At 41.6% G+C, this 27,318-nt stretch overlaps 1 protein-coding gene across 1 annotated transcript; it reads right to left on the bottom strand.

Annotated features, from left to right (window-relative positions):
- Nucleotides 1–4,942: 4,942 nt before the first annotated feature.
- sall1a (spalt-like transcription factor 1a) lies at nt 4,943–18,826 on the bottom strand. Its single transcript, XM_024140077.2, has 3 exons — nt 17,941–18,826; nt 6,797–10,638; nt 4,943–5,449 (listed from the first exon to the last, which is right to left on the bottom strand). Exons 1-3 carry the CDS (start codon nt 18,011–18,013, stop codon nt 5,009–5,011), a joined length of 4,356 nt encoding a protein of 1,451 aa, XP_023995845.1. The 5' UTR covers nt 18,014–18,826; the 3' UTR covers nt 4,943–5,008.
- Between the last annotated feature and the right edge of the window lie 8,492 nt (nt 18,827–27,318).

Genomic DNA, 27,318 nt, shown 5'->3' with positions numbered 1-27,318 from the left:
TTTTTAAAGTGTATATTACATATGATAAAAAAGACCTGAAACTTGACACTCACTTGAGAGTCACTCTAGGAAGCTCCTTTTAGAGGCCCTTAGCTGCAGGCCTGTCACCTGGCTGGTATTGATTGACAGGTGTAGGCTGCGGTGCAAGTGTGGCTCGGTGGTCGTGTGTCTTGGGGCCTTGGAGCGTGGCTCAGCGTGGCTCACCATTGTTCTTTGCAGATCTTAGATCACCCAGAGCCAGGCCAGAGACTCAGTGGGGAGTCCCGGCTCCACACCATACCAGGCCCTCCACACCACCAGGCCCCAGGCCACAGTTTGTATCGACTCGACAGGCCTGACAGCCCAGGATGGGACAGTGAAGAAGGGGGGCTTTGGAGTACACAGGTCTGTGGAGCATAATCCAAATTTCATTGAGAGGTTGGGTAGGGACTGTATGGAAGAAACACTGCATGAGTTCAAGTCCATAAAATATGTCTGATGGATTATAGAATTAAAGAGGTGTTTGCTCCCTTGCTATTTATACTTCATAACTAAAATTGCAAAAAAAAGAAAAAAGAAAAAGCAAATTACAAGTTATACATTTGCCAAATTATAGAGCACAGACTTTACTGTAGAGACACTAAAACTAAAGGAACAATAAAGTTACTTTGCTAATGTGTCCCATCCTCCCCTTCAGACATTACCACCTTAAACCAGTTAGGTCCATTAGACAACAACACTAAAGCAGCATGTTATTAAGGCTGCAAAACAAACATCAATACCCGTAGTGGTGGAAACGAGACAGATCTACATCTTCCATAAGAACGTTATAGAAGATGCACATGTGCATGAGTGTGAATTAAAAAGCGTGTATTCATCTTATTCTATCACATGGCATGGAGACACACTCCAAAAGCCTGTCTGTCAGAGAGCCACATGGGCAGACTAGGGGCAGCCCCACTCAGCCTGTGGAGATTGTGTTTCACCATGTTTCACCCCAGTCTTCCTGTGGTTCTGTGTTGTGAAGCAGAAAGCCACTACTGGGAGGCACAGTGGAAGAGATCAATTCTACACATTCCTGCCACCTGAGATTCAAGTGTTTCTGTAATGCTGCACAGCTCAATCAATACTTAACAAAACCTAGTAGGGCTGTTGCCTGCTGCACGCCTGGGGGAAAAGGCCCTCCTCCACCACACATCACTAGGACTACTCACTGAGGGTTTGTTACACAACTAAAAGCATGTGACTATTTCATTATTTCTCCTTATTGCATCCTTTTCTCTCTCCTTTGATTACACAAGCGGAGCTGCTCCATATGCTTATCCCACCATTTTCCATTCTCCTAAATCCCTGGCTGGGCTCTCGAGTTAAGGCTGGGTTATTTTTGTATGATTATGTAATTAGCAATCATTGATGGTTTGCTCCCTAGTATCTGGGCTCTCAAGTCTCTCTGAAGATTTGATCTTTCTTTAAATAGCTGAATTAAAATGATATATACATTAAAAGGAGATATTCCTGAAATTATTATTTTTTAATTTTCAACACATTTCCCTTGGTGCATTGCAGCATTTCAGAGCTTTGGACTGTCATCAAGAACATAGACTATACCCTACTGCAATCAGAGTAGTTTATCCACCTTGAGGCTGAGTGAAAACAAGCACACTGTATCACATCAAACACTTCATTACCACTACATGCACAACAGTGATACAGTGAACTATAGCCACACACTATAGGCATATAACTCATGTTTGAAGCTCCACCAGTTCAAAGTTTGATTGAATTTAAGTAATTCCAGCTCTTAAAATAAAAATATCGATCCACTATTACATGCATTTGAAAATTGTATCTATTATTTTTCATGAAGAATTATGAATGATTTAATATGGTTGAAATAAACAAATTAAACAAACTAATTGTTCTCTTTGTCATGGTAATTTTACCATTATTATTATTGCTATTATTATTATTAGTTCATTATAGTTTATTATAATCATTATTATTATTGCTATTATTATTATTAGTTCATTATAGTTTATTATAATCACTATTATAATGTTTTTAATATGGTGCTTCTGGATGGAGATTGAACCAACTATAGTTATAGTATAAAATATATTATGAAATTCGTGTTAATAAATCTTAACTTTTTTCCTGCATAGTTTTACAGGCCCACTAAAGGTTACAAACGAAATACGAAATAACTTCCATTCTACATCAAAGTGTATGGAGCTAAATCTACGACTGATTAAATGGGCATATCAGGTATCATTAGTCAAACTATAATTATAAACTGCTATATCAATAAATGTCACATTTAAAAGACAAAAAAATCCGATATTATCCTACACTTAATTTTTCTTGTTTTCTTTTCACTAACCAAATCACGGAGCACCGAGATCAGAGCACATTTGTATTATTTTGAGTCAATAAACAGAGGACGGAGTCAGGTATTCCGACTCTAATAAAACAATCCGGAAGTTGATGCACTGTACAAACAACGCTCTATCGGGGGACCAGATGTGACTGTCAAAGGGAAAACAGGCACGGAGTGCGGGGATCTCATCGTCGGTCCCGCACCGGGCTCTCTGCAAGGATCATTTAGCATCGAGATCTTGTAAATATTGGGGAATTTAGCCAGCTATAAAATCCCGAAGAGGGAGAGGGTGGGGGGGAAGCGGCGAGGGAGAGAGGATGCGGATCTCAAATGAACAGGTCCTGTATTGCAGGATGTGCAATGGTGTGTTAAATTAAATGCAGCTGTTGAAAAGCAAAAGGGGAAAATATGCCTCCAATGTCATCAACCGTTTCATCAACTGTCCACGTGGTCTTTCTGGCGATATGTCCCCTGCTCTAGTTGTGTGAGGCGTTACACAGAAAGTAACAATGCAGCCTGTTTTAGCACACTAGTTCAAAACAACAATTCATATTTTCTATCATCAAATATCCAAATACTATGCGTCATGACACATGGTACGCCTAAATTGGATAATTTAACGACAGTTTTAGAATGTTGTTAATTATTTTTAATTTCGAACGAAACGTGGTCTGCAATCTGCATAGGCATACAGCCCGGACACCCCAATTATTCCCATTCACTTCGTATCTAATTTCACTCTGGTGAAACATGGATTAAAATGTAAAATGAGTGACAGAGAGAGTTACCCTGGCCTAGACAGTGACGACGAGTCTTCTAAATCTATCACATCAAGCCTTTGAAAGACAGGATGTTTCGGACCGGTCGATTCTTTAATTAAAGATTCAAAGGACTGACAACAGCAGGAATGATGAACTAAGAAATGTGACTTCTGCTATCGCATAATTTTTTATGACCGATCAACACAACCCAGGTGTCCTCATTGATTACGTCTACATCCGAACTCAGATTGTTTGACACAATCATGCAAATCACTTTTAAATTACTTTAGAAAGAATAGGCTGCTTCACAACAAGTGCCAGTCGAAAATGAGATGGGAGATAAATTAATTGACCATTGACAAGTGTTATAGATCCATGATAAAGTATTATTTCATAAGTGCAAGTATGCCTGTTTAAACTCAAATTTAAAAGTTCAATCCACACAAAAAAATATGTTCCTTCAAATAACATGAGAAGACCACATTTCAAAAGTGAAAACCCTTAAATTATTCCAAACCCCCCATTATCTCCAATCATAAAGCATACAACATGGAAAAAAACTAAAGAGAATGAAGAGACACAAACACTCATGATTTTCTTTTGGAAAACGGATGTATTTGAATAATAGAGTAAAGAATGACAGTATCTTAGTTGTTAGTAGGTATTAAAGTGTAGAGAAACTGGACCCATAAAGATCTTCCAACTTTCCAGGAAAGTGCATGTAACAGTCCGAAGGTTGTCAAACCTAATATATATTTATATTTATAAAAACACTATCATTTGTCCCCTAGCCAAGATGGACTTTGTCTTATGAGCTTTATATGTACATTTTGTTGTGATGGAATTTCTAGTTCCCACGTCTCACAATATTTACACAGACGTCAACACATATGTTGCACTTGATGTCAATGAGGATGCTGAGGACATAGCAGCAATGTGGAAATCCAGCAGATGACCTATAGGAGAATCCCACCCACATGATTGGCTCTCTTCTCAGTTCAAACCCGGAAGCGAACCTCCCCGAATTCATCATCTCCTCTAACAACACAACTGTTTTGTGTTAAACTTTACACCAAAAAGCAACAAAACAAAAAAGATCAAGAAGAAAAAAATGGAACTATGGAAGAAAGAAAAAAAGTACAATACATAGAATAACATTAATAAACAAAACAGGTTAGGCCTACTGTAACTCTAAATAAACACTTGAAATGCTCGAATGCTTGCTTTTTCCTTAAATAAAAGATCAACAGCGGTTGATAAGGAAAGGACTACAGTGTAATCATAGTCCCTTGCCTGAAGTCTCAATGATTKTTTTCAWGGGGGAACGTTAATACACATCTGTTAGACCATCTAGAGTAGARCAGTGTACATTATTTACAGCCATTCTGTTTCACTTATTACAGATCTAATGCATCACATGAACATCAACAYTTGTGTTATATCTATATACTACAGACAAAAATAACTTAATGCCAAGGTAAAGATATGCTAAAGTTTCAAAAYCTTACTTTCAGCTCATACCCATTCTGGCTGTAGAACAGAAAAAAACTAACRGTTAATGCTTCCACTTGGTTCCGAGCAAGGTTATAATCACTAATAAATAAGCTCCTTAAAACTATAACATGTTGTACATTGTACAAAAAAGCAACTTCTCTTCACACTCATGTTGGTAAAGTTTCAAAGGCAAGCCAAAGCCAAGTCACTCTTTGTCTTTGCCCTGTTCTCTTTCTCTTTTCTCTCACTATGTGTGTGTGTGTGTGTGTGTGTGTGTGTGTGTGTGTGTGTGTGTGTGTGTGTGTGTGTTGTGTGTGTGTGTGTGTGTGTGGTGTGTGTGTGTGTGTGTGTGTGTGTGTGTGTGTGTTGATTGGTAACATATGAGAGGGAAAAAGTATTAGTTGGTGGCAATCTCTTTGTTGTCCTCCATGAAACGTGTGAATCGGAAGTGGGTCCCGTTCTCGGCATTGGCCATTTTCTCCAGGCCAGCCAGAGCGGCACTGGATTCTGTACTGTGCAGCTTCTCCAGGTTGCCTGTGAGGCCGCCCACTGGTGAGCTGCCACCGTTTCCCATGCTCCCCGACAGAGACGGCAGGCCTCCGTTCTGGATGACAGAGATCTCGTTGGTCTTCATGGCCAGGCCGCTGGAGAAGGCTGCAGCGTACTGGTTCCAGAAGCTAGCCGGATCTCCGTTGCCCACCCTAGATGCCATGTCCTTCTGGAAGATCTCTGGGAACTTGACAGGGTTGGTGCCCAGGAAGGCCATGGAGCCGTCTACAGAGAGCCGGCGGCCGCGTCTGGCAGGGGCGCTGTTCCACATGTGTGTGCCCATATGAACCTGGAGAGAGAAACAGAGATACAGACAGAGGGAGAGAGAGAGAGAGGACGCAAATTAGAAATATTTGAAATTTGGCCACGACAAAGGCACATAGTAACAGATGATGCAGTGGGAAAAAAGAAAATAATTAAACAGCAAGTTAGCATTAAAATAGTTCAGCACCCTGGGTGCAGCAGGAGGATTGGTGCAGTGAGCTGTGAACGGCGTGGGGACGTGGGCATGGTGTAACCATTTTATTATGGCTAGGATGAAATACTGCATTTAATCTGAAACCTTCATTCAAACGTCTCATGAGGGAGACCCTTGTGCTTTGGTTCAAATTGCAGTGCCCACTCTCATTGCCCTGGCCAGTATTACATCTGACGTTTACCCCTGCTATGCCCTTTCCCAACGAGGACAATGTATTTTTCTTCTTCTTTTGATCCTGAAAGGATGAGTGTTACAGATAATTATGTTATTCTTGTTAAATCAATGTAGAAACATGGAGGTGTCAGATACACAACTGATTGTGTTGTCTAGAGTGTGTTTTTATTAAAATAATGTATAATTTATATAGCAAGTGATATTTTAAAATACATTGTTAGATATGTGCTCTAGATAACACATTTTAAAATATCACTTGCTAGAATGTATACATTATTTTAATAAAAACACACTACAAAATCATAGCATCAGCAAAATGTGAAATCTTGCTACAAATAATAAGGGTATTGTTTTTTTATATCAACAAGGGTGTAAACTATAACTAGTGCTGATTACCCGGTAATTGCAATCTGGTTATACATTTGACAATGCTTCCTAAATATTACGCCTCTCTACGTTTCGCCCCCTTGATTTCTCACAGTTGAGWGGTGTGATCACATTTGGCCCTTCATTTCCTGTTTATCTCTTAGGGGCCTTTTCCTACTGATCAAAGGGAAACTGGGATTTTCAAGGGGTAAACTCTGGAAAACTGAGGATGGTTGCCTCTGGTTGCCTCTAGTAACTGTAGTTAATGCTGTTAACTGAACCATTCCCAGCTGTGCTCTGCTGATCACATTCTCAGGTTTCTACCCAATAATCATATTAATGGGGTGATTCAACCTTTCCGCTGAGCTGGTTCTTTCATCAATTATAGAACATTACTGCCTCCGAATGYCACTGACATAACACACTTCAATTTGTTGCTCAAAGTTYTGGARCAAAATTCTGGTGATTTTTATACTCCTCCTATAHATATTCATGAATAAATATGTGYACATTTTCCAATTCCATTCATAATGTTTTTAAATATACAATTGCCCTGAGATWTTGAATATGTGTGTATTTTAKKRATTMRATTCATAATGTTTATAATCWTACAATTACCTTGAGATTTCCTTTGGTGGTGAAAGCCCGKCCACAGATGTGGCAGGCGAAGGGCTTCTCCCCAGTGTGGGTCCTCTCGTGTATCTGCAGAGCGCTGGAGGAGGAGAAGGTCTTCCCACAAGTGTTGCAGTAGTGCTGCTTGGGTGTCCGGCGTAGAGGTGCAGAGGCCGAGAGCACTGGGGATGTAGAGGCCGAGGTGGTCACCAGGCCGTGGGGCATGTTGCTTGCCATGTCCTTATGGTGATCCCGGTCCTGGTGGTCCCTGTGGTGTTCCCTGTGGTGTTCCCTGTGATGGTCGATGTGGTGGTCCCTGTGGTGGTCCCTGTGGTGGTCCCTGTGATGGTCGATGTGGTGGTCCCTGTGGTGGTCCTGGTGGTGGTGGAGGCCATGGAGGAAGCCATTGACCTCTGATTTGATCATGGAGGACAGAGAGTTCACAGAGAGGAGGGAGGGGGTCGGACTGGAGGAGAGGCTGGTGTTAGAGGGTTCGAAGAGCTGCGAGGGCAAGTCCCTCATCTGGTGGGTGAGCATGTGCTGCTTCAGGTTGCCCTTGGTCGAGAAGCCCCGGTTACAGGCCGTGCAAATGAACGGCCTTTCTTTGGTATGGCTTCGGTAGTGGATGTCCAAGGCACTCTGACATGCAAACGTTTTCCCACAGATGTCACAGGCTGTGTTCTTGAACGTGCCGCGCTCACGGAATGGGAAGAGCATGCCCAGTGGGTCTTTAGACGGGTTYCAGGATGTCAGGTCCAGGGCCCCGATGCTAGAAGGGTGATGCTGCATGAGGCTGGCACTGATGTGATCCAGGGACATAGCCCTCTGGTTCCTCTCCTGTCTCTCCTGCCTCTCCTGTCTTTCCTCCAAGCTGGGGGATTTACGTTGATGTTGGGGGTGCCCATTGGTAGGGGATGGGGGCTGCATGGAAGAGGTAGATTCTGACAAGGCTGGACTCCCGGCACTCGGGCTCACGATGTCCCCACCCAGGGATGAGGAGTCGTTAGTGAGGCAGTCCCCTTCCATTGAACCTCTGTTCCCCATGGCCTTCATTTTGCTGGCCTGCAGCTCCTCTACCAGCCTCTGGTGGGGGTTATGGTGGCTGTGATGCTGATTGTCATGGTGGTTGTTAAGCTGATTGTTATGGTGGTTGTCATGGTGGCTGTGATGCTGATTGTTATGGAGGTTGTTGTGGTGGATTCTATAGTCAATATCATGGTGGGTATTGTGGTAGGCGTTGTGATGGGCATGATGGTTTTTATCTTGCCCGTCCTGGACGACCATCTCAGGTTGAGAGGGGGAATTGCACAGGCTGTCTTGGGAGGCATCGGCTGACTTAGGGGTGTCTGGGACGCTGCTATCAGGGCCATCTTCCATCCCTTCCACTCCCTCCATCCCCTCCATATCATCATCAGAGAAGTTGTCCAGATCATCAAAGTTCTCATCGAAGTTCCTCTCATCGAAGGAGCCTGTGTCGGAGCCCATGGACTCAGGGTAGCTGTCTGGCAGTGGGGTGTTTGGGATCTGCCCTCCCATGTGCATGCGGATGTGCTGCTGCAGGACCACTGCYTTGGTGAACTTCTTCTGYCAGATGGGGCAGGAGTGATGGACCCTGAGTGGAGGCATGGCCCGGTGGACGGTGTAGTGGGTCTTCAGGTTCCCTTTGGTGGTGAAGGCTCTGCCACACACTTTACACTTGAAGGGCCTCTCTCCAGTGTGAGTACGGTAGTGCATTTTCAGAGCGCTCTGACAGCTGAGCACACGGTGGCAGATGACACACTCATTGGGGTCCGRCAACTTCCTGTCGATGTTCTCCACCAGCTGCTGCAGCTTGGAGGTCTCCGACCCCTGGAGCGGGTCCAAGAGGCCCCCGAACGGGAACTTAGCCTTGAACTGCTCAGACATGAGGGGCATGAGAGGGTTGGTCATCATAGGRGGGCTGTTGGAGGTTGTGTATTCTGTGTTGCGRTCAGACTCAGAGCTCACYCTCGCCATGAAGCTRGACGAGTGARTGCCCTCTTCAGTTTTCCCYTTTGACYTAGGCAGGGCCGCAGCTTCTTCAGACAACKCGTCGTTGCTTTTTATTGATGGCTCAGCAGCGTCACGACCGGAGTCAGTCTTTGTAGAAATGGAMGGGCTGGTTATGGCTACCGAATGATCCTCTTTTTTAATGAATGGCGGCAGGCTGGGCATGGTTGGTGGGAGCAGCATGCCCACTGACGAGGTCAGAGTGGAGAGAACAGGTTTGCTGTCCAGCCAGCTGGTCACAGGCTTCTCTGGAGGCATTGACATACCATATGGAATGCCGGTGCTCGTTGGAATATTGTCTAAATGCTCGGGGACAGGGTATGGGTTCATCTGAACATGTGGATACTTCTCTTTATGACGCTGGAAGTGGACCTTCAAGTTACCGCGMGTGGAGAAGCGATTMCCACAGATGTTACACTTGTACGGCCTCTCACCTGTGTGAGATCGCAGGTGGATCTGCAAGGCACTGTCACTCCCGAACACRTTGGCACAAAATCTGCACTTATGCTTGAAGAACGCCTCCTCTGAGCTGCTCTTGGGTTCAAATGAAGTTACGTTTGGTGYCTTGCCTTTCCTCTGGGCCAGCGCAGCCAGASAGTTGAGGTCCTCCARTGTGGTGCKAATACTYGGCAGGGAGCTGGAAAATAGGMGGTTTCCAGATGGGGSCTGAGGTAGATGTGGATTAGTTACAGGGTTCAACAGGCTACCTATCCCAAAGGCTGGRATGGATGACTTAGTGTGTGATGGGTTACTGAGCTGAGAGTGGAGGTTGCTGCTGATCGCATGTATTGGCCTCTTYTCAGAMGACGYCTGGACGTTGTTGACTGTGGACYYCCCCAGTGAGCTGATGCTCTGAGATGATTCACCGCTGCTGGGGTTGTTGCTCTGAGGTAGCTGCGCCCTTTCAGCCAGCTGCTTCAGGCTGCTGATGCTGGCAGACTGGCTGGCCAGGCTCTGTGCTAAGCCCGCAGCTGCAGCCAGCTGCTGAGAGAGATGGGAGCTGAGCGTGGTCAGTGGGTTGGCTGACGGCCCCAACGAGCCTCCTGGTGTGGAGATGCTGGGGGGCACCTGCATTTCAGGGGACTGGGAGGCCAGCAGCAGGATCTGGTGACGGATCTGTTCAATGAGCTGCAGCTGGTGGATCTGTTGCTGCTGCAGGCCCAGGAGTTGCTCCATCAGGGCCGGCACTGCCACCCTGGGMCCRCCGGWCCCYGACCCAGAGGAGCGCTGTGTCTCCTGGGTGAACTGGGCCACAGCCACTTTGGTGCTCTGCAGGTTTTCYATGATGACGTTGCTGTTGATCATAGAGATGCTCCCCAGGTCAGTCAGGTTGCCGAGCGGAGGTAGCTGAGGGGCAGAGACGGTCGAGGTGCCCGGTGCTGGTCCGGAGCTGTTCCTGCTGGAGCTGTGGCCATTTCCCTCGCCCGTGTTCATGTTACTGCCTCCCTCCATGTGGCTGCTGCTTCCATCATTGTCGTGGCCAGGATGAGCGTTGATTCCGGAAACGTCGACGTCCATGGATTCTTCTTTGTCGAGAGCGTTATGCTCCAAAAGGTCACTGCACTGCCCTTGATCAGTGTTATTAACCGTGTCATTCATCTGCTCATCAGGATTATGTGGAGGGGAGCCAGGCGAGAAGGTTCCGGAYGGGGAGGCAGGATTCTCATTCACTATCAGAACTAATTGATTCTTAGTGCAYTTCTTCTGGTGTTGTTCAAGATCTGATAGTTCAAAGAACTCAGCACAACATCTGCTACAGACATGGGCATCTGACRCCTTGCAGGGGGGGTCTTCCTCCGAGCAGGGCTCTTCTGTGTCCCCTGAAAAACACAGGAGGGGGAAACAGAGGATTAGTGATTAGAAATGTTTTGCAGCTGAAGAGGCAGCTTTATCTATTCAAATTCCTTTGTTGTTAGTCTTAAGTTAATCAGTTTTACACATATCTGCTTGACATGTTCACAAAAAACAACCATCAAAAAAGCAACAATAAACCAAAACAATTGTGAAAAAGACCCCTTTTAATGTGGTGGCTCTGAGAAACAGGATAAGAAAAGAATGGAAATCAATAATACTTGTTAAAATATTGCCTAAAAGTGATCTTTGAAGATGTACATCTGGTTTCAACAAGCCAACCATTTTTCAAGTAATAATTTTCTATAGACAATCCATCAACATATAAAATACTATGAAGTGAGGACATTMGGGCTTAATGACATTTCATAGAGAAGCATTGATTTCCAATATTTCATACTCCTCCATGTCTACTTGTCCATTGAGCGCAAATCAACCATTTGAAGGACTTATTAGACTTTCAATTTGCTGTCAACTTTGCTCATTTTCAACTCGACTACAGGCATCTTGGACAGGTTATCCCTGTCACTAAGCTKATTTGWATCCAGTCAGGCTGCAATCGGAATCTGACAGCCACAATAAACAGAGCCTTTGGATTCRAGATCGTTCTCTCTAGCCACTCGGACACTCAACAAAGACAGTGCAAAATGTTATATGCCATTATTGTACTGATATCACTAAGAATAATACATTTTGTTATTACTGAAATATCTGTAATGTTTACATAACACATATTTTTATAAATATGTTATGTATATCCAATAAATTACATTAAATAAATAAAACACATTATAGTACCTAATATAAAATGAAGAGTAAAACATAACGTATAAAACTTTGTATAAAAATTTGTAGTGATATAAATATGTAAGCATCACAGTGCTATATATATATATACTTTTTAGGGAAAAATAAAATAAAAAACATAACTACAAATGGTTCAAGAAAATGAGTCAAGAACTATGAGTGGAGCTGCTGTCATATATATTAGAATGAACGGCTTGCTGTCCAAAACCAAGCAACTGGCCACACCAGTTTAAGCAACAGGCAATTCCAGTTTAAGCAATACCAGCCAATAAGAATATGCAAAATGAATAATTGTCTTTTAAATGTGCATAGAAACTGGTCTTGGTTATGCAATTTCCATTCAACAAACACAGGGGTCAGTGTGAAAAGAACAAAAGGCGAGGCAACAACCCTGTGCCACTGCTGTGCTCCAGACTTTCCTCATTCTGTCTTCTTTTTGTCAAACCCAAATCTCACTGTTTAACATACAAGTTGATTTACAAATTGCAATTCTCTATGAATCCCTTTCATTGTGGGCCCCGGCGATCTACATTTTCATCACGGGTGGAAAGGGAGGAGGGTTCATTTGAAAATGAAACCCAGAGAGAGAGAGAGATAGAGAGCGAGAGAGAGAGAGAGATGAGTGTGGCCCTGCCCCACTGAGACAGGATGGCTTCCCATTGTTCACACAGCATGGGAGTGGCGGGCTCATCGGCACGGCCTGGCCTGGCCTGGCCTGCTCATCTTGGCCAACTCAAAGCAGATCCTGTTTAATTCAGGGATTATCTCCCTCAATGTTTCTCTGCTCTGGGACATCAGATAACGCAAAGTTGCCATGACAGTAAAACCCAGACTCACACCACTCTAACCATGCAAACGGAGAAGACTCGCTCCAACTTTAATGGTAACTTTTTAATATCAACCATGCAGCCTCCCCTGAAAGCGTCAGTAATGAAAAATGTGTTTGATTTACCTCGTGGGAAGGAAGAGTAGCTTTGTTTGGTATTGGTTGACCATGTGAACAAATGAAAGTYGATTTTATGTAAGAGGAAATACATCAACTTGCACAATGTCCTGAATACACTGCTGTAGAAAARACRAATGTAGCTAAAGAAAAATGTGAGAAAACTARCCAAAGTCAACAACAAAATGAAAGCMCTTGAACRGCCCTTCAAGAACTTACCTAGAGGTTACAGGAGCAAACTTTTACAAACATACAAAAGTGCACTATCAAAGCAAAAATGTAAACATCAAGTTCATAGCGGTAATTCTTATTCTCTTACTAGATTAAAGTGCACTGGAGTGTAGTGATGACACACGTTGAAGCCGCAAGCTACTATTTCCACATATCATTAATAAAAAATGTAAAAAGGATTTAAGATTCCATACATCCAAACGTTTGTTTAAACTGTCCAATGGAATCTGTATGAAAACACTAAGAACAAGTGACTAGCTCAAGTTTCTTCAGAGACCTGTGGATAACTTATTTAGTTAGGCAYTCAGTAATAACTATCTTTCAATGTAACATTCTCTCATTCGTCAAGTGAATGGAAACTGGACATTGTGGATTGTATCACATTGTGGATTCTATCTAAACATTATCATGTTTAGCGACCAAAATAACTATATCCAAAACCACAGAGAAAAATAAAACAAAGAGCATATGCCCAAATGTAACTCTGTTATCAACTTCTCATAACATTCARTGAAACCACAATATATATGTCCCTAATAATAACGTACTTGTAACAGGCTAGGATRTGACCAACCAAGGGGTAAATTCCCCTTCTAAATCTCAAAGTGTTACTCTCAACACCCAGCACACCCCACCCCACCCCCTTCCTTCGTAAATACTCAGTGATTGTAAAGCAAATAGTGGTCCAATTAAAACAATACAATTATTCCATCTCAAATGTGCTCTTTCACAAGAAYCTATTTCCATACCACCACCTTGACTATTAAAAAGGTAAAACATCTCAGAAGCATGGAGTATTTGAAAGTAAATCGATAATCATGTACTGACATGTAATCATGTCTGTTTACATAAGTAGACATGCACTTAAAAAGAGATGGAATTTAATATTTGTTAACCTGATGTCTATGAATAAAAAAAACAAATACTATGAAAATAACGGCAACAAATGCACAGCCTAAATGAGAACAGCCACAATACACACAACACCCAAATGTCTACAGCAACAGTGCATAAATTAGTCAATGTTTAAAAAATATCTTGACGATTATCTCTGAATAGAAATAATGCGTTACTCTGTATAAAAACGATGTCCTAAAACAGCTAAATCTCAACATCATCATCATGCTACAAGGAGTCACCAGAGCACAGGCCTTCAGGGAGGCAGAAGAGACACATGCCAAAACAGAGAGCCTCTGATACAAAGGACAGAAGAGAGTAAATAATAAGTGATATAGAAATGTGGAWTAGTAGAAAAGATGACAGAGTAGCTTTTTGAGAGTTCCTACGTTACTTTGTAGGGACGCTGGCTTCAAGCCTCTTGACACTTGTGAATTCAGTAGAATGTCTGATGCCTGATGTCTGATGCATGCRTGAGCTAACCCACCTCCTCTCCAGCCCTCACACTGCTGGCCTCACTGGAAACATCCCAGTGAACACTAGATGGGGTTCCACTATAGCTGCCGTTTCCCGGATGGACAAGCCCCAGCCTTAGCAGCTCTGCCCTGYTGACATGKTTAAAGCTTAAAGGGGAGGAGAAGGGAGAAAAGCAAGCAAGTCCTTCAGCCGGGATACATCTCAGCCTTCCACTTTATAAACATTGGCAAAATGACAAGTGACTGAATCCCTGTTGTTTGTGGGGTACAACAGTGCGAAGGGCCGGGGACCGCCCTGCCGATCTCCCTCTGGGAGGGGCTACTCTTGCAGGGTGGAAGTGGATGGCGGTCACATTGATAAGACCCCCCCATCACAAATATAGGACAGAGTCCCTGTTAGGCCCCTGTGGCTTTGATCAGCGGGGTCAATGACGAGGTACAGAGAACACACTGCGGCCTGAACTCTCATCAACTTCACATAGGGAGACACAGGGGGACCCTGGCAAAGGTTAAAACAGCATCCCACCCGAGTACTCTCTCTCTCTCTCTCTCTCTCTCTCTCTCGGAGAGACGAGATGAGAGACAGACAGACAGCCTTGACTCTCAGCCTCATACACTAACTATCCAGCTGCAAAATGCCCTCAGCATCTCCTTAAAATGTATTGGGAATGTTAGCCTCCCTCTTTATATTTTGCAGACAGAGACTCTTGAGGACTTTCCAATTCCACACAAACAGGAGATCTCTCAGTCATGAGCACACATTCTAGAATTATCAACCCATTACCAGAAATGCAAGTATTCCGTGTCCCTAACCCATAATTACAGGTATTGCATTTTCAGCTTGTTTAATGCATGATGCATTTGGGTTATTTATTGTGAAACTTAGTAGGCACCAGTCTGCTGACAGAGAATGACTAAAGTTACTATTCACTACTTTATTACATTTTAGGGAAAATGCAGCAGTCAAGGAAAAACAAGTATGATTCTAGGTATAGACTATGTTTTGCATTGATCCCTAGTTCCAACCAAATCATGCAACCTTAGGTAGCAGTAAATGCTTCTTATGCAAGGTTTTAGTTTGGGTGAAACAGACCTTTATTTCCAGCTAGCATAACATATTTTTAAAGGATTTAAAGGATACTGCAAACAACATAGTTGTACACACACTGAAAGAGCTTAAAACATGGACAATGTCAAGTCAGTCCAAAAATATAGATTAGTTAGATTAGTTAGTTATATATGAAAAATAAGTCAAACTAAATTGACTGACTTGATGAAAATACAAAATATATAATGTATTTTCCTTCCTCAGAAGGAAAATACATAGACAATATGTATGGAAAAAACAGCCATATAGGGTAAATTAAAGATCGTCTAGAGTTTCATTTCTGTAGGCTATGTCATGGCAAACACTTCCAATAAACATATATTAATACTAATAATAGTAATAATAGAGGAATATGGGCTACTATAGAGCAGTACCTACAAACAAGTCACATGTAATCTGTATCAGAGAAAGGAGCTTATGATTTCCTTTGAAAAAACCTAGTGCAATGACAATATAGTCTGCTAAAAGACAAAGCCTAATCTAACTTCCATTTAAACTAATGAACAGGGAAAACGCAACACTTAAATCTACTGTATATGTGAGACTTATAAAATTAATTTACAATTCTAGAATGTTAGATCTATACTGCTGTAGTTTCACTACGACCATTCAACCATTTTGAAAATAGTTATTTCAGTAAATTGTACGTTTGAGGCAATATATACTATACAAACCTTAATAATCTGCAAATTGCTTGCTATTTTTAAGATAGTGAAACWTAAACTTTGCCGCATCAAACTACCTTACAAACACTATAGGGTGAAAGTTATGGCTATGGGTGTTGTAGGCCTATAAAAAATACTTCCATAACCTGGTTTTCACAGCAGGTCTAAAGCACATCTTTCCAGCTGTCCAGCTGTCATAGCTCTCTTTGGAAAACATAATTTATCAAATGTATCATCATAAGAGGAAACGTGACTGTTGGGTGGACTTAAAAGAGATGGTCAGTTGGTCACTCCGGAGTAGTGGAAACTCGCAAGGGTGACAAAGCGTTCCAAAAGCAACCAGGGTAGTTGCATAATAAAATTCATTCAACCACTGTCGCCATCTTTTTGATAGTCTCAACCACAACTTGACATATTCTTTATACTAGCTAATTTTCATGACGTGAGGTAATTTGGTGGTGAGCTTTTGTTAAAGTAAATTAACATAAACCTTTTACATATTTTTGAAAATTATAGGTAGAAGTTTCAGGGAGAAGTTTACTTCTTTCGTAAAATAACAGGCCCTCGCTATTTCTTTCTCTCTCGTCTTCTCTCAGTGTGTGTGTGTGAGAGAGAGAGAGAGAGAGAGAATGGGGCGGGGGGCGAAAGAGAGAGAATCGGAAGCAGTATGTCATCTATACAAACATTTAAGTTTTTTAATATTTTGAAAATTATGGTTTAGGAATATACACCGGCAGGTAGCCTGTCCTTCTGCCCCTGAACAAGGCAGTTAACCCACAGCCATCATTGAAAATAAGAATTTGTTCTTAACTGACTTGCCTAGTTAAATAAAGGTTAAAAAAATACACAAGGGAAATGTAGGAAGTAAATAAAAAGTGTGCATGCGGCTAAGCTTAAAACCATTATAATGTATTAACATTAAATAAGGATATACATATTAACTATAAGGTGGCGACAGGTAGCCTAGTGGTTGAGCGTGGACTAGTAAGCGAATGGTTGCAAGATCGAATCCCGAGCTGACAAGGAAAATAATATGTCGATCTGCCCCTGAACAAGGCAGCTAACCCACTGTTCCTAGGCCGTACTTGTAAATATTCTTATTTGTTCTTAACTGATTTGCCTAGTTAAAAATACATTTAAAAAAAGGTAATTTTGGCTTCAGTGTTCTGGTGCATCACATTGAGATTGTGGTTTAAAAGCCATATAATTTGTAAACGAATGTTTACTATCCGCCATTAAGACCACAAGATGTCAACAAACTGAAAATTGATAATTCAAGCAAGTGTTTATATTTTCTTATCATTTTATTTTCATCCAGCTAAGGCTTGGCTGAGAAATACCGACTTTGTAGACTAGCCTATATACAGGAKAGTCAGAAACAGTAGAAACTTCACGCGAGTATGCAAATTATTATTTATTTCCTATATAGGCCTAAATCCAAAATAGAGGGCAAACATTTAAGAAAAGACTGGTTATTTCGACGCACAGGTACTTGTCCGTGCATAGAGTACAGTTGGGCAACGATTGGAGTGAAACTAAGTCGACTACAAAAGCAGAAACTTGAACGAGCCTCTCGCTGCAGCAACTTTGCTTGCAGCAGCAATAGAGGAAACTTGCTTCAAAGTGTGTAAGACAAAAATGTTGATTAAAAACTCAATCTTTGTAGCCTACCACACAAAGTGTTCTAAAAAGTGAATACTAAAAGTGTAGGCGACATAGAAGCCTATGTCGAGGTAAAAGTAGGCTAAGCAGCCTAATAACAAGACTATAACGCATGCACTTTTAAACGGTTATATTTTGTAACAAAGTTTAATTCTAAAGTTATATGAACAACAAAACGCAATAATATGATATTTTCAAGAATAAAAGTATTTGACTGTGTTTTAGAGCGATATATAGAAATGGCACGGGCCATAGTTTGATCATAGAGTAGATAGCCTATACACATGGCAAATGTGTATTTAGCTATGATCAAATGATTTTGAGACAGTAAATTGCATGGATTCATAAAAAAATGGTCTAACTTAGAAAAGGGGGAAGAGTTCCTATCCAAAAATAAACAATCATAAAAAGACAAAAACATCTGAAAACCAGCTATTAAAAGATAGTAGCGTGGATAAGAGCGATCCATTGCCAGAACTTACCATTGTGCTTGGATAAGGCCAGATGAGGGTCCGATTGGAAATGTTGCGGCTTTGCTTGTTTCCTCCGCGACATGCTGGCTCACACATCAGCCAAGAAAGAATAAAAAATTACTACAAAATCTGCTGAAAATTACAAAAATCGAGTCCATCCACAGCGCATTTGTCCTGTTATGATTATCAATAATGCTTTGCGATTAATCATAAGAGGGTTCTTTGAAAGGCGATTGGCACCTCGCCAGCCCCCTATTCAAATTAAGTCTCTTTAATCAATTAGGTCCTGATTTGCTGGGGACTCTTGTCTCTCTKTCAGCTCCCACCCAATGAGTTGATCCGTGTGGAAGAAAAGGCTGGGTTTTCCAACTCCCTTTAGATACAGTTTAACCCTTCTTAGCAACCAGCTGGTAGCTACGTAAAGCTTATCTTGGCTACTAGTGGAATGTCAGAGTCTTCAGTCCATGCGCGGAACCGTATCTTTCCTATTGACCAAGCAGCGATCAAACCCAGCAGAGTTAGGTCAATTCGAACTGACGAGACGCTCACCGTGAAACCTCCGTGATCTCACATACAAATACTTTCCACAACTCTGGTCGCTGTTGCTGTGCATATCCCCCTTTCAGATTTGCATTGAGGTCGTTGTAATTCAGATATTGTATGTTGAAACACCAATACCTAATCGTTGGTTGGTGGTGCCTCAAGGCAGCGAGGAAAACGTTTATCGACTATAAGAGGCTCGTGCGTAATGGCACCGTAGGTGTCTCGGAACTCCAAGATATGTATCGAATATCCAAATCAGATTAATTTGATTATCGCCGAACGGGGTTAGTAACACGTTTTCATCACACATCGCATTCCGCGAACAAACAAACTTTAAGGGCCCATGTAGGACTGTGAGAAATGTTGAGCCCAGCCCACCTATGACGTGATTGGTCACTGGGCTATTCTATCATAAACCGACGGAGGTGCAATCTCTCTCTCCCCTCTCTCTCTCGCTAATTCTCATATGCATGGTTCGCGAGCGAGTGTGTGCGTGAGCGTGAGCGAGTGACTGACCAGTAGAGGGGACAGTAAAGAGTGTATGATTCTGTTTCGAAGGCATGAACATGTTTGTGTTGTTTATAGATGTTTACTATACATAGGCTACTTCAGCACATCATGCATACATTTCACGAACTTGCGCGTCATTGAAACATTTAGTTGCTTTCATTTCATACGTTGATTGGATTGTTTAGCGAAACTCGCTACAATCAGCATCTTGTTCAAATTGTAGCCTACAGTAGCCCAGCATGTCACGGGTAGCCTATGTGTTTTTTTGCTGTACGTCAAGTTTATAATTTCATCAGTTCTGTAACAAAAATGAGAACCTTATTGCGCAGTTGTAATGCAAGACAAAGCAGTTGCTATTCAAGAAGTGGATTTAAAGAGAATAATAATAGTAGAATAGTATAAATTTAAAACTATAGAGGTTACACTGAATATACGTTGATCTTTGCTCCAAACACAACGATAATTGTGTACTTTTTCAACATAGAGAACTACTGGTATATACAACGGGGAGGAGAATAGGGCCAGACAAGATCTTTATTGATAAAGCATTATAATACAATATAGGTCACATAATAAGTGTTGAAAAATATAATTTAATTGTAACACATTGTTTTGAATATGTTAAGCCAATAGCTAAGTCCATTTTATAACCTACTGTATGTACGTTAGTAATTTTATAATAATAATAATACAAATCATAATATACAAATTATAAGAATCATAGTTCTAAAATTATACACTATTCGTGATGACTCCTGGAGTCATCCTTGGGAATGTTTGAAGAGAGCAGGAGTTCCCATAGGAGCTGCTCTGTGTCTAGTAGATTTATTGTGTGGAAAAGATAAACGAAGCTATCAGTCGGGCTGATTTTGAGAAATGAAGATAATAATGTTACTATAGGTGATGTCTTGGATGCCATTATTTTTCACTGAATATTTAAAGAGCTGCTGCAGGCTAGATGGATCTAGTCCTCTCTTGTTTCAGCTATCTTTTAGGACGAGTCCTATTTACTTATTAATGGCCGAGGAAGGGACAGGGGAAAAATATTGGTGATAGCTACTTTTGTTTGGCGGACACTGATATCTCAATACAGAATATCAATAAGTAATACATATTTTAAAAATGTTTATAAAATTGAAATATTGTTTTGTATATTGTCGTATTGGAAGTGCCATTTACAGTATATATATATAATATATATATATATATATATATATATATATATAATAAAGTTGTATGTTCACAATCCCTCAATATCTCAAAAGGTAGAAATAAGACAACAAGGAATTAAATAACCCAACAAAAATAAAGCCTATTCATACAGAGATGATAAGGAAACAGGAATACAATTACATACCTATATGTCATACAGGGTTATAATAGGCCTACTTGATACCCATGGGAGAGAAACTTTGCTGAAAATTATATCGGCGGTTAAACTAAGAGGGACAAGAAAATAGGTCTGCAATATTGTAATGTCCCGGGCGGAAAAATCAATGGCCAGTTAATTGATGTGAGTGTTGGTGTGAGATTGTAAACAGGATGATTTGCAGCCCAACCGAGCGAGAGACATTTTAAATGAGATTCACCCCAGACGGRCGGACTATACTGTGTTAACAATCACGGGATGAATGACACAAWCAYCAAGAATTTTGGGGGWCTSAATTGAAATAAGTGGAGGAATGAAAGCGAGGGATGGGGGTAGGGGTTAAATAAAAGCAGTCCGAAACTCACTCCCACATTGAGAGCACTGGAAGCAAATGTATAGGGGGACATCTCTCGCTTATAATGAAAATATGACACAGTTATTAACAATGATATCATATTCATAAAGCGGGTACTACTAGAGTAAGACATAGCCTATACATTAAGATTGAGTCAATTAAAAATAAAAGTTAGTTGTTTCACTCAAGAAAAAAGTATTTATTCTTTTGAGTTTGGGAGAATATTTTTGCAATGCAGGAAAAGTGACTGACGCTGTATTTTGCGCACACATACTCAGTGCGCGCTCACTCTCTCTGTCACGCGCAATCGATACGCAGCATATAAGAGTGGGGGATGCGTGGGACCATCATTCACTATTATCACTGACATCCGATAATTGATCATTGCTCAAAAAACACAGAGCGTTTGACCGCATAATTGAATATCATAAGCAAAATGGGCATTTCCACCGCACCCCGAGACCTGTGTTGCTGGTGGATCCCATTGATCAGTCTCTTGCGAATACCCCCCCCCCCCGCGCTCTCTGTAATAGAGGGCTTTTGTGTAACACCGCATTCAACATGTAGTATTCACACACAGTTCTGTCGGTTTCTAAACACGATGCCCAAAGAATTAGAACTAGTTGGATCACACTTTGAACTAGGTCAGATGCATTAGTGGGCTGGAGGCTAAAACAGAATAATAGAAGCTCTAAACAGCTCGAAATTATTTAATTAATGTAAAGAAACTAGACAAGTTGTTTCACGGATACATTTATYAGGGTTTTCAATCTGTAAAAAACGGATAACGSTCTGTCGTCTTCCSGGTATAGGCTACCSCCCATTACACTCCTCAYGGCATTTACTWACCCAGTAGGCCTACYTTGTATCGGCCTAATTTACATGCGAACAGTTGAAGAACACSGGACTATTTTAAGATCCGGTATTTATRCYGAMTCACTTGTGCGCCTCATGAGYATAAAGAGGCTTTCAATAGSAGATAAACGAGCAAATAACACATCATCAACTGACATGGGACAAGACAATACCCAGCTGAAAGRAMGAATWTTGCTTTACTAGAATGTTTACATTTCAGTTGAGTTTCTGTGCTTTACATGACATGCACGCCATGGTAGGCCTACTTCTAAACACGATATAATCAATTAGTRAGTYTTTTAATTTCAAACGCAAGCATTTCACAATAATCATGARCAAGATYAATACTGGACAAGCAGAGGATGGCCTCATTCATGACACTGCCYTCCTTAATGCGGATTAAAGTCTTGATTAAAGGGATTTCATGCAGAGACCAGCCTGCTACACAAAGCCATAGTCATTTATTTTCCATGTGCTAACTTGTTGGAATAAAAAGTAGGCCTATGTCACTTCTAAAGGTTTAGAGTATTATACAACTATAACTATTCGATACAAAACCCCCAAGATAACATAACTGTGGATATTACATATTATATTATGTCCTTAGTTGTTAAAATTATTTCAATACATATTTTGACAAAATAATATTCTGACAACATTTATTCATAAGTAAGTTAACATCCTGTCAATCATCTTGATTTTTGTGATGTATCAAGTTTCCATCAGCAATAACAGCAAAATAACTGACAACTTACTTAAAAATAAAAATACAATCATATTTTCTGTCGAATTCTCCCGTTTTTAAAACTCAAAATAATGTGCCATTTTTCAGGGAAACATTTGAAAAATTGTCTGCATTAAAATTCAGTACCTGCCTCATGCTGCAGAGAATGATGTCCATTAATTAAGAGATCAGACCTCTTCTATTGTCCTCTAGCAGCCCTGCTACACTTGTCCCACAGATTGTGTCTCCCCATTGTTGCCCTCCACAACTTCCTGGAGCATTACTCCATATCAATAGGAACTTGTTMGTATTTACATGATCTTAGTTGGAGTTACAGCCTCTCCTTTCAGGTCTGGCTTGTTTGAGAAAAAACAAGCAAACATTCACAAGTGTCACAGTGGTGCCAGAGGTCATCACTCTCCAGCACTCTGTTTCTCCATGTTGTGTGTGTGTGTTGTCAGGTTAGCTGTTGTCCAGGTACTAGTGCTGAGAGCTGTGGGTAGATTAATAAGTATCTGACCTAAAGGCTTACTACCAATGAGAAGGAGTGAGGTGTGAGAGCAGAGAGCCAACAGTTGATCTRGTATTTAAGCCATGAGACACTTAGCTAGAGTATACATACAGGCTTCAGGATGTTAMCGGGGGAGTGAGAGCTCCTTTCAGCACCAAAAAACAAGACACTGTGGGTTGGGGTTTGTAAAATTGTTCATACATGCTCAAATCCCAGGTCAGGTTTAATAACACATATGTATAAGGCTATTTGAATGGAATTATTTGCCTCTTTTGATTGAAGTAAGATTTAGAGTATTGTTGCACACACAGGGTGTTGTGTGTTATTTTGCAGGAAGTGGTATTTGTGTGCTCAACACTTGATAAGTGGGTTTTGCTCTATTTAACAATCMTATGTGATAAATACATTTAGGATAGTAGATATTTGATTTTTAAAAGTATTTGTGTAAAATCCATACACTGGACCTCAATGTCTGTTTCTCATTAGTTCAACCAAACCCCGAAGAGACCCAGAGTGTTTTCTCAATAGATAAACAGTCATTGCCAGAGATGCAATCATCAAATACTCTCCATAGTTATGATACAAATTCACTTGATTGTATTTGATGAAACCCACTCGCTTGAGTTGGAATAATGATAAACACCTTGGCACTCTGAATACCACCAAGATTCTAATTCTGGAATCCTTCATATTCTTTTAAAACAGATTCTGCTTTCATATGACTTTGACAAATTATATTTGGAAACAGAGATGCTTAGTTTGTTAAACGTTTCACTGGAGTCAGAATTACACTGACACACATCCCTTCAGACATGGGAGTTAGAGGAGGACAAAACACTTTAAACATCTTGAAGAAGTTACAGACATCACCAAAAAAGCTGAGTGTTTATGTATTTTTAAGACCCTGGAAGAAAAAAAATCAAAATTACACTTGAAATGATCCCTACAACACCACATACACTCGCAAACATTAAACATTACGTTTCTTTGGATGAACCAACCAAACAGACAGTGTAACTTATTCCCCCACAAAAGGCCATGCATGCAGGTAACAAAATGGAGGGAGAGCGAGCGAGTCAGTGAACACCACGAAAACCATACGTCGTCGCAATAAATAACCCTGAAAAGTTCAAACATCTCAAGTGGTTTATTTGTAACAGTCCTGGTCACAAGATGTTTATCAGCCACTGTCAGACAGCCATACTGGTTGGCCAGCGCTTTAACTCTGTCTCAGACAGACCCTTATTGCTATTGATAGTTAGCATCAGTGTCCCGGCTGAGAAATTGAGATGCTGCGGGAAAACGGGGGCTATTGATCTCACGCTTGTCCCTGACTTGCCTGGAGCCAAAGGAGAGGGATGGGAGGGGAGGTCGGGTGTACCACTACACAATCCCAGCCCCCCCTCCTGCCTGGCACTCCTGGGGAAGTAGGGCTGGTGTAGTGGTACACCCGGGGACTACTGTATATATGTGACAGATAGCTGCCTTCAGTACATTTACTCTAGACACCTTGAGGAGTTATAAGGTTTGATGGTCCTATGAGGTATGAGGCTTTAACATTACTGTAAGTACATCACAAAAAAAAATAGCAACAAAGAGAACTGCAAATCTCCCGTCACATAATTTTGCCCTGTCTTCAATTGTGTTTTTATTCTAGTTCAAATGGTGTCATCTTATAGCTGCACTGTAATTTGTTGGCTATTGTAATAACGTTTAACAGTATTAATGTATTACAGTATTTCAGGTTCAGAGTGTTCTTTCTCGTGGTTGGCATAATGATCCCAATTTACTTGGGTGGACAACAGTTGCCATGCTATCTCCATGCTGGGCCAAAGTGGCGTGAGATATATCAGATGAGTATTTCAAGATGTTCTCTACATCATTCATGTTTCCCCCTCTGCCCCTATAAAGAAAATAATGCCTGATTTTGAACGCCTTTCCATTTTTAATTGTTCTTTAAAACAAGCACAAACACACATTATACTGAACTGAGGTTATGGTGGTTGAAATGTGTCACTGTCTGGAAAAGTAAAGTGAGGAGTAGTAGKGGTCCTTCTTTGTAAATCCGTCTGTTATTTTATTTCATAGGGACCACACCGTAAAGCACTGAGTGTAGACTACACTAAGGAAATGTCTGCAGAGCAATAACAACTAGCAGACAAGGTTGGGGTCAATTCCATTTCAATTCAGTCAATTCAGGAAATAAAATAAAAATTACAATTGAAATGGAACTGACCCCAACCTTGCTGGCAGATCATCTCTGACAAACGGATTCAGGAAAATGTGTTATGATTAGAATTGAGTATTTCATTCCTCATTGTGTCTACAGTATTACTTTATTTGGCACTGTGAGAGAAGGAGACGATGCCCAGGGGTTAATGTGTCATACTCATTTAGCCCACTAGCTGAAGCACAGTCGGATGTGGGACTTCAGAGAGCTCCCTCTCTTTCCCAATGACTACCACACTCACTACCTAGAGGGATGTGTGAGTTTATTCAGTGACGCTACAGCAGTGCCATCTCTCTCTCACCCACTCTCTCTCTCTCCATCTCTCTTCCTCACTCTTTCACTCTCTTCCAGTGTCTCTCTCTCCCCCAACTTTTTCTGCCTCTCTCGTTCTCTCTCTCTCTCCTCAGCCCTACTCAGGCAGTGTGTCAGACAGAACAGCGCTGCAGTCTGCAGACTCTCTCTCTCATTGAACAGACCTACTCTGCCCTCTAATCTGAGTCACCTCCCAGCTTTTTGGCCTGGCTGTCTTGTCTGTCTGTGTTCCTTTCTATTCCCCTCAGTGTCTGGCAAAGAGCATAGCGTGGATCTCCTTACCTTTTCATGACCGGGGTGATTCACCCTCCCCTTTTATGATGTCATAGCTAGCTARGTTAATTCTGTCTCYRTCTAARGMCTGAAAACCGAAATCCTTCTCTTACAACAACAACGACATACGCACATGCACASAAGTYCACTCACACAGGTCTCTTTTCAAAGAAGTTKGRTTTTTTTATGACTTCCTCTCCCATTCAGTGTCCCTCCCCTCTCTCCSAGAGTGCCCTGGGTTCTGCTGTGAWAGAGCCTGGGCTATTATCCCACTAAAARTCAAAACCCAGCTTTGTTTTGTCCAGATAGRTCTGCTTTTCTCTGCTCTACTCTCTCGTTAATATTCACAGAAAGAGCCCTGGCTTTCACAAGACGGCTGCRCTCACAGTTTAGRTTCCCCCCAGCCAMCCCAGTAACAGCCCTGTGAGTGTAAACATGCTGGAGGGAGGGACATCTCCTGACAAACATCTCCCAGGACGTGCCAGCCTCGGACCCCCCTGGCCCCGTCATTCACAGCCTCCAGCCTGGCACTGGAGCTAAACGGGAACGTGAGAGTACCTACTAGACATCACTGCCAGAGGGTAGTGGGCACACACACACACACCGCACTCGCACGCACACGCACACACACACACACACACACACACACAACACACACACACACACACACACACACACACACACACACACACACACACACACACACACACACACACACACACACACACAACACACACACACACAACACACACAACACACACCACAACACACACACACACAACACCACACACACACAACACACACACCACACACACACACACCACACCTCCTGACTAGAGAACTCTCAAGTCTGCTTTCTGCAGCGGAAAATGGGGGTGGATGCAGCCTACATTGAGATTAATTATGAAATAAGTATTACATTTAAGCTTAACGTATCATAAGAAAATTCATATTTCATAGAATCATTTAAGAATGTTAAATAATGAATAGTACCATTTCAAATGATCATTTAACTAAGCATAGCTAACATGGAAAGCCACATAACACTACTATTGTATTTAATTAGATTTTATAATGTAGCCTTTATTCAACCAGGTGGCTCAGCTGAGAACCGACTGACTATCAAGGTACTATCTTAACCTTGCAGCCTTACACTCCTCCAACCCCACCACGGTAAAAAACACACACCATGTATTAAGTACAGGCCCTATATTTAAGAGCCACGCGCATCACTCCACTCCAAWCATTGATAARGCAGCCGACCATGTGGCAGTCAGACCCCTGGTGATGTTAACAGCACACTGCTATTATCGCAGGTGTGATGGCTAGCTCCACACTGTCTCCCTCACCAGCCACCATCCAGCCRACAGTCACATTTACATCTTAATTACCTGSKCAATCAATGGGGKTGCACTTTGGRTTCATTTGTGACATTCATMAAACCTCATTTAAGGTGTAAGAATAGCCTCCATAAGTATRGGTGGCYAAAMAAAAGTACKATTCTTCAACATTGTGTAAAAGGTAGTAAAGYGACAAAGCAGTGCATTCTTATAGGTGTAGATAACYCATGGCACTGAACAACAGTRATAGTGAGGTTAGGTATTTATGATGATAGCTGGGAGCAGCAGCCTCCTCCCCAAAATTACAAAGCAAATTGTTGGAACATGTGCAATGTATGACAGAAAACAGATGYCTCATTGGGGGT

Source organism: Salvelinus sp. IW2-2015, unplaced genomic scaffold (genome assembly GCF_002910315.2).
Source record: "Salvelinus sp. IW2-2015 unplaced genomic scaffold, ASM291031v2 Un_scaffold2003, whole genome shotgun sequence".
Taxonomy (NCBI): Eukaryota; Metazoa; Chordata; class Actinopteri; order Salmoniformes; family Salmonidae; genus Salvelinus; species Salvelinus sp. IW2-2015.
The sequence above is the reverse complement of the archived record's forward strand: the minus strand, read 5'-3'. Positions and strand labels throughout refer to the sequence as shown.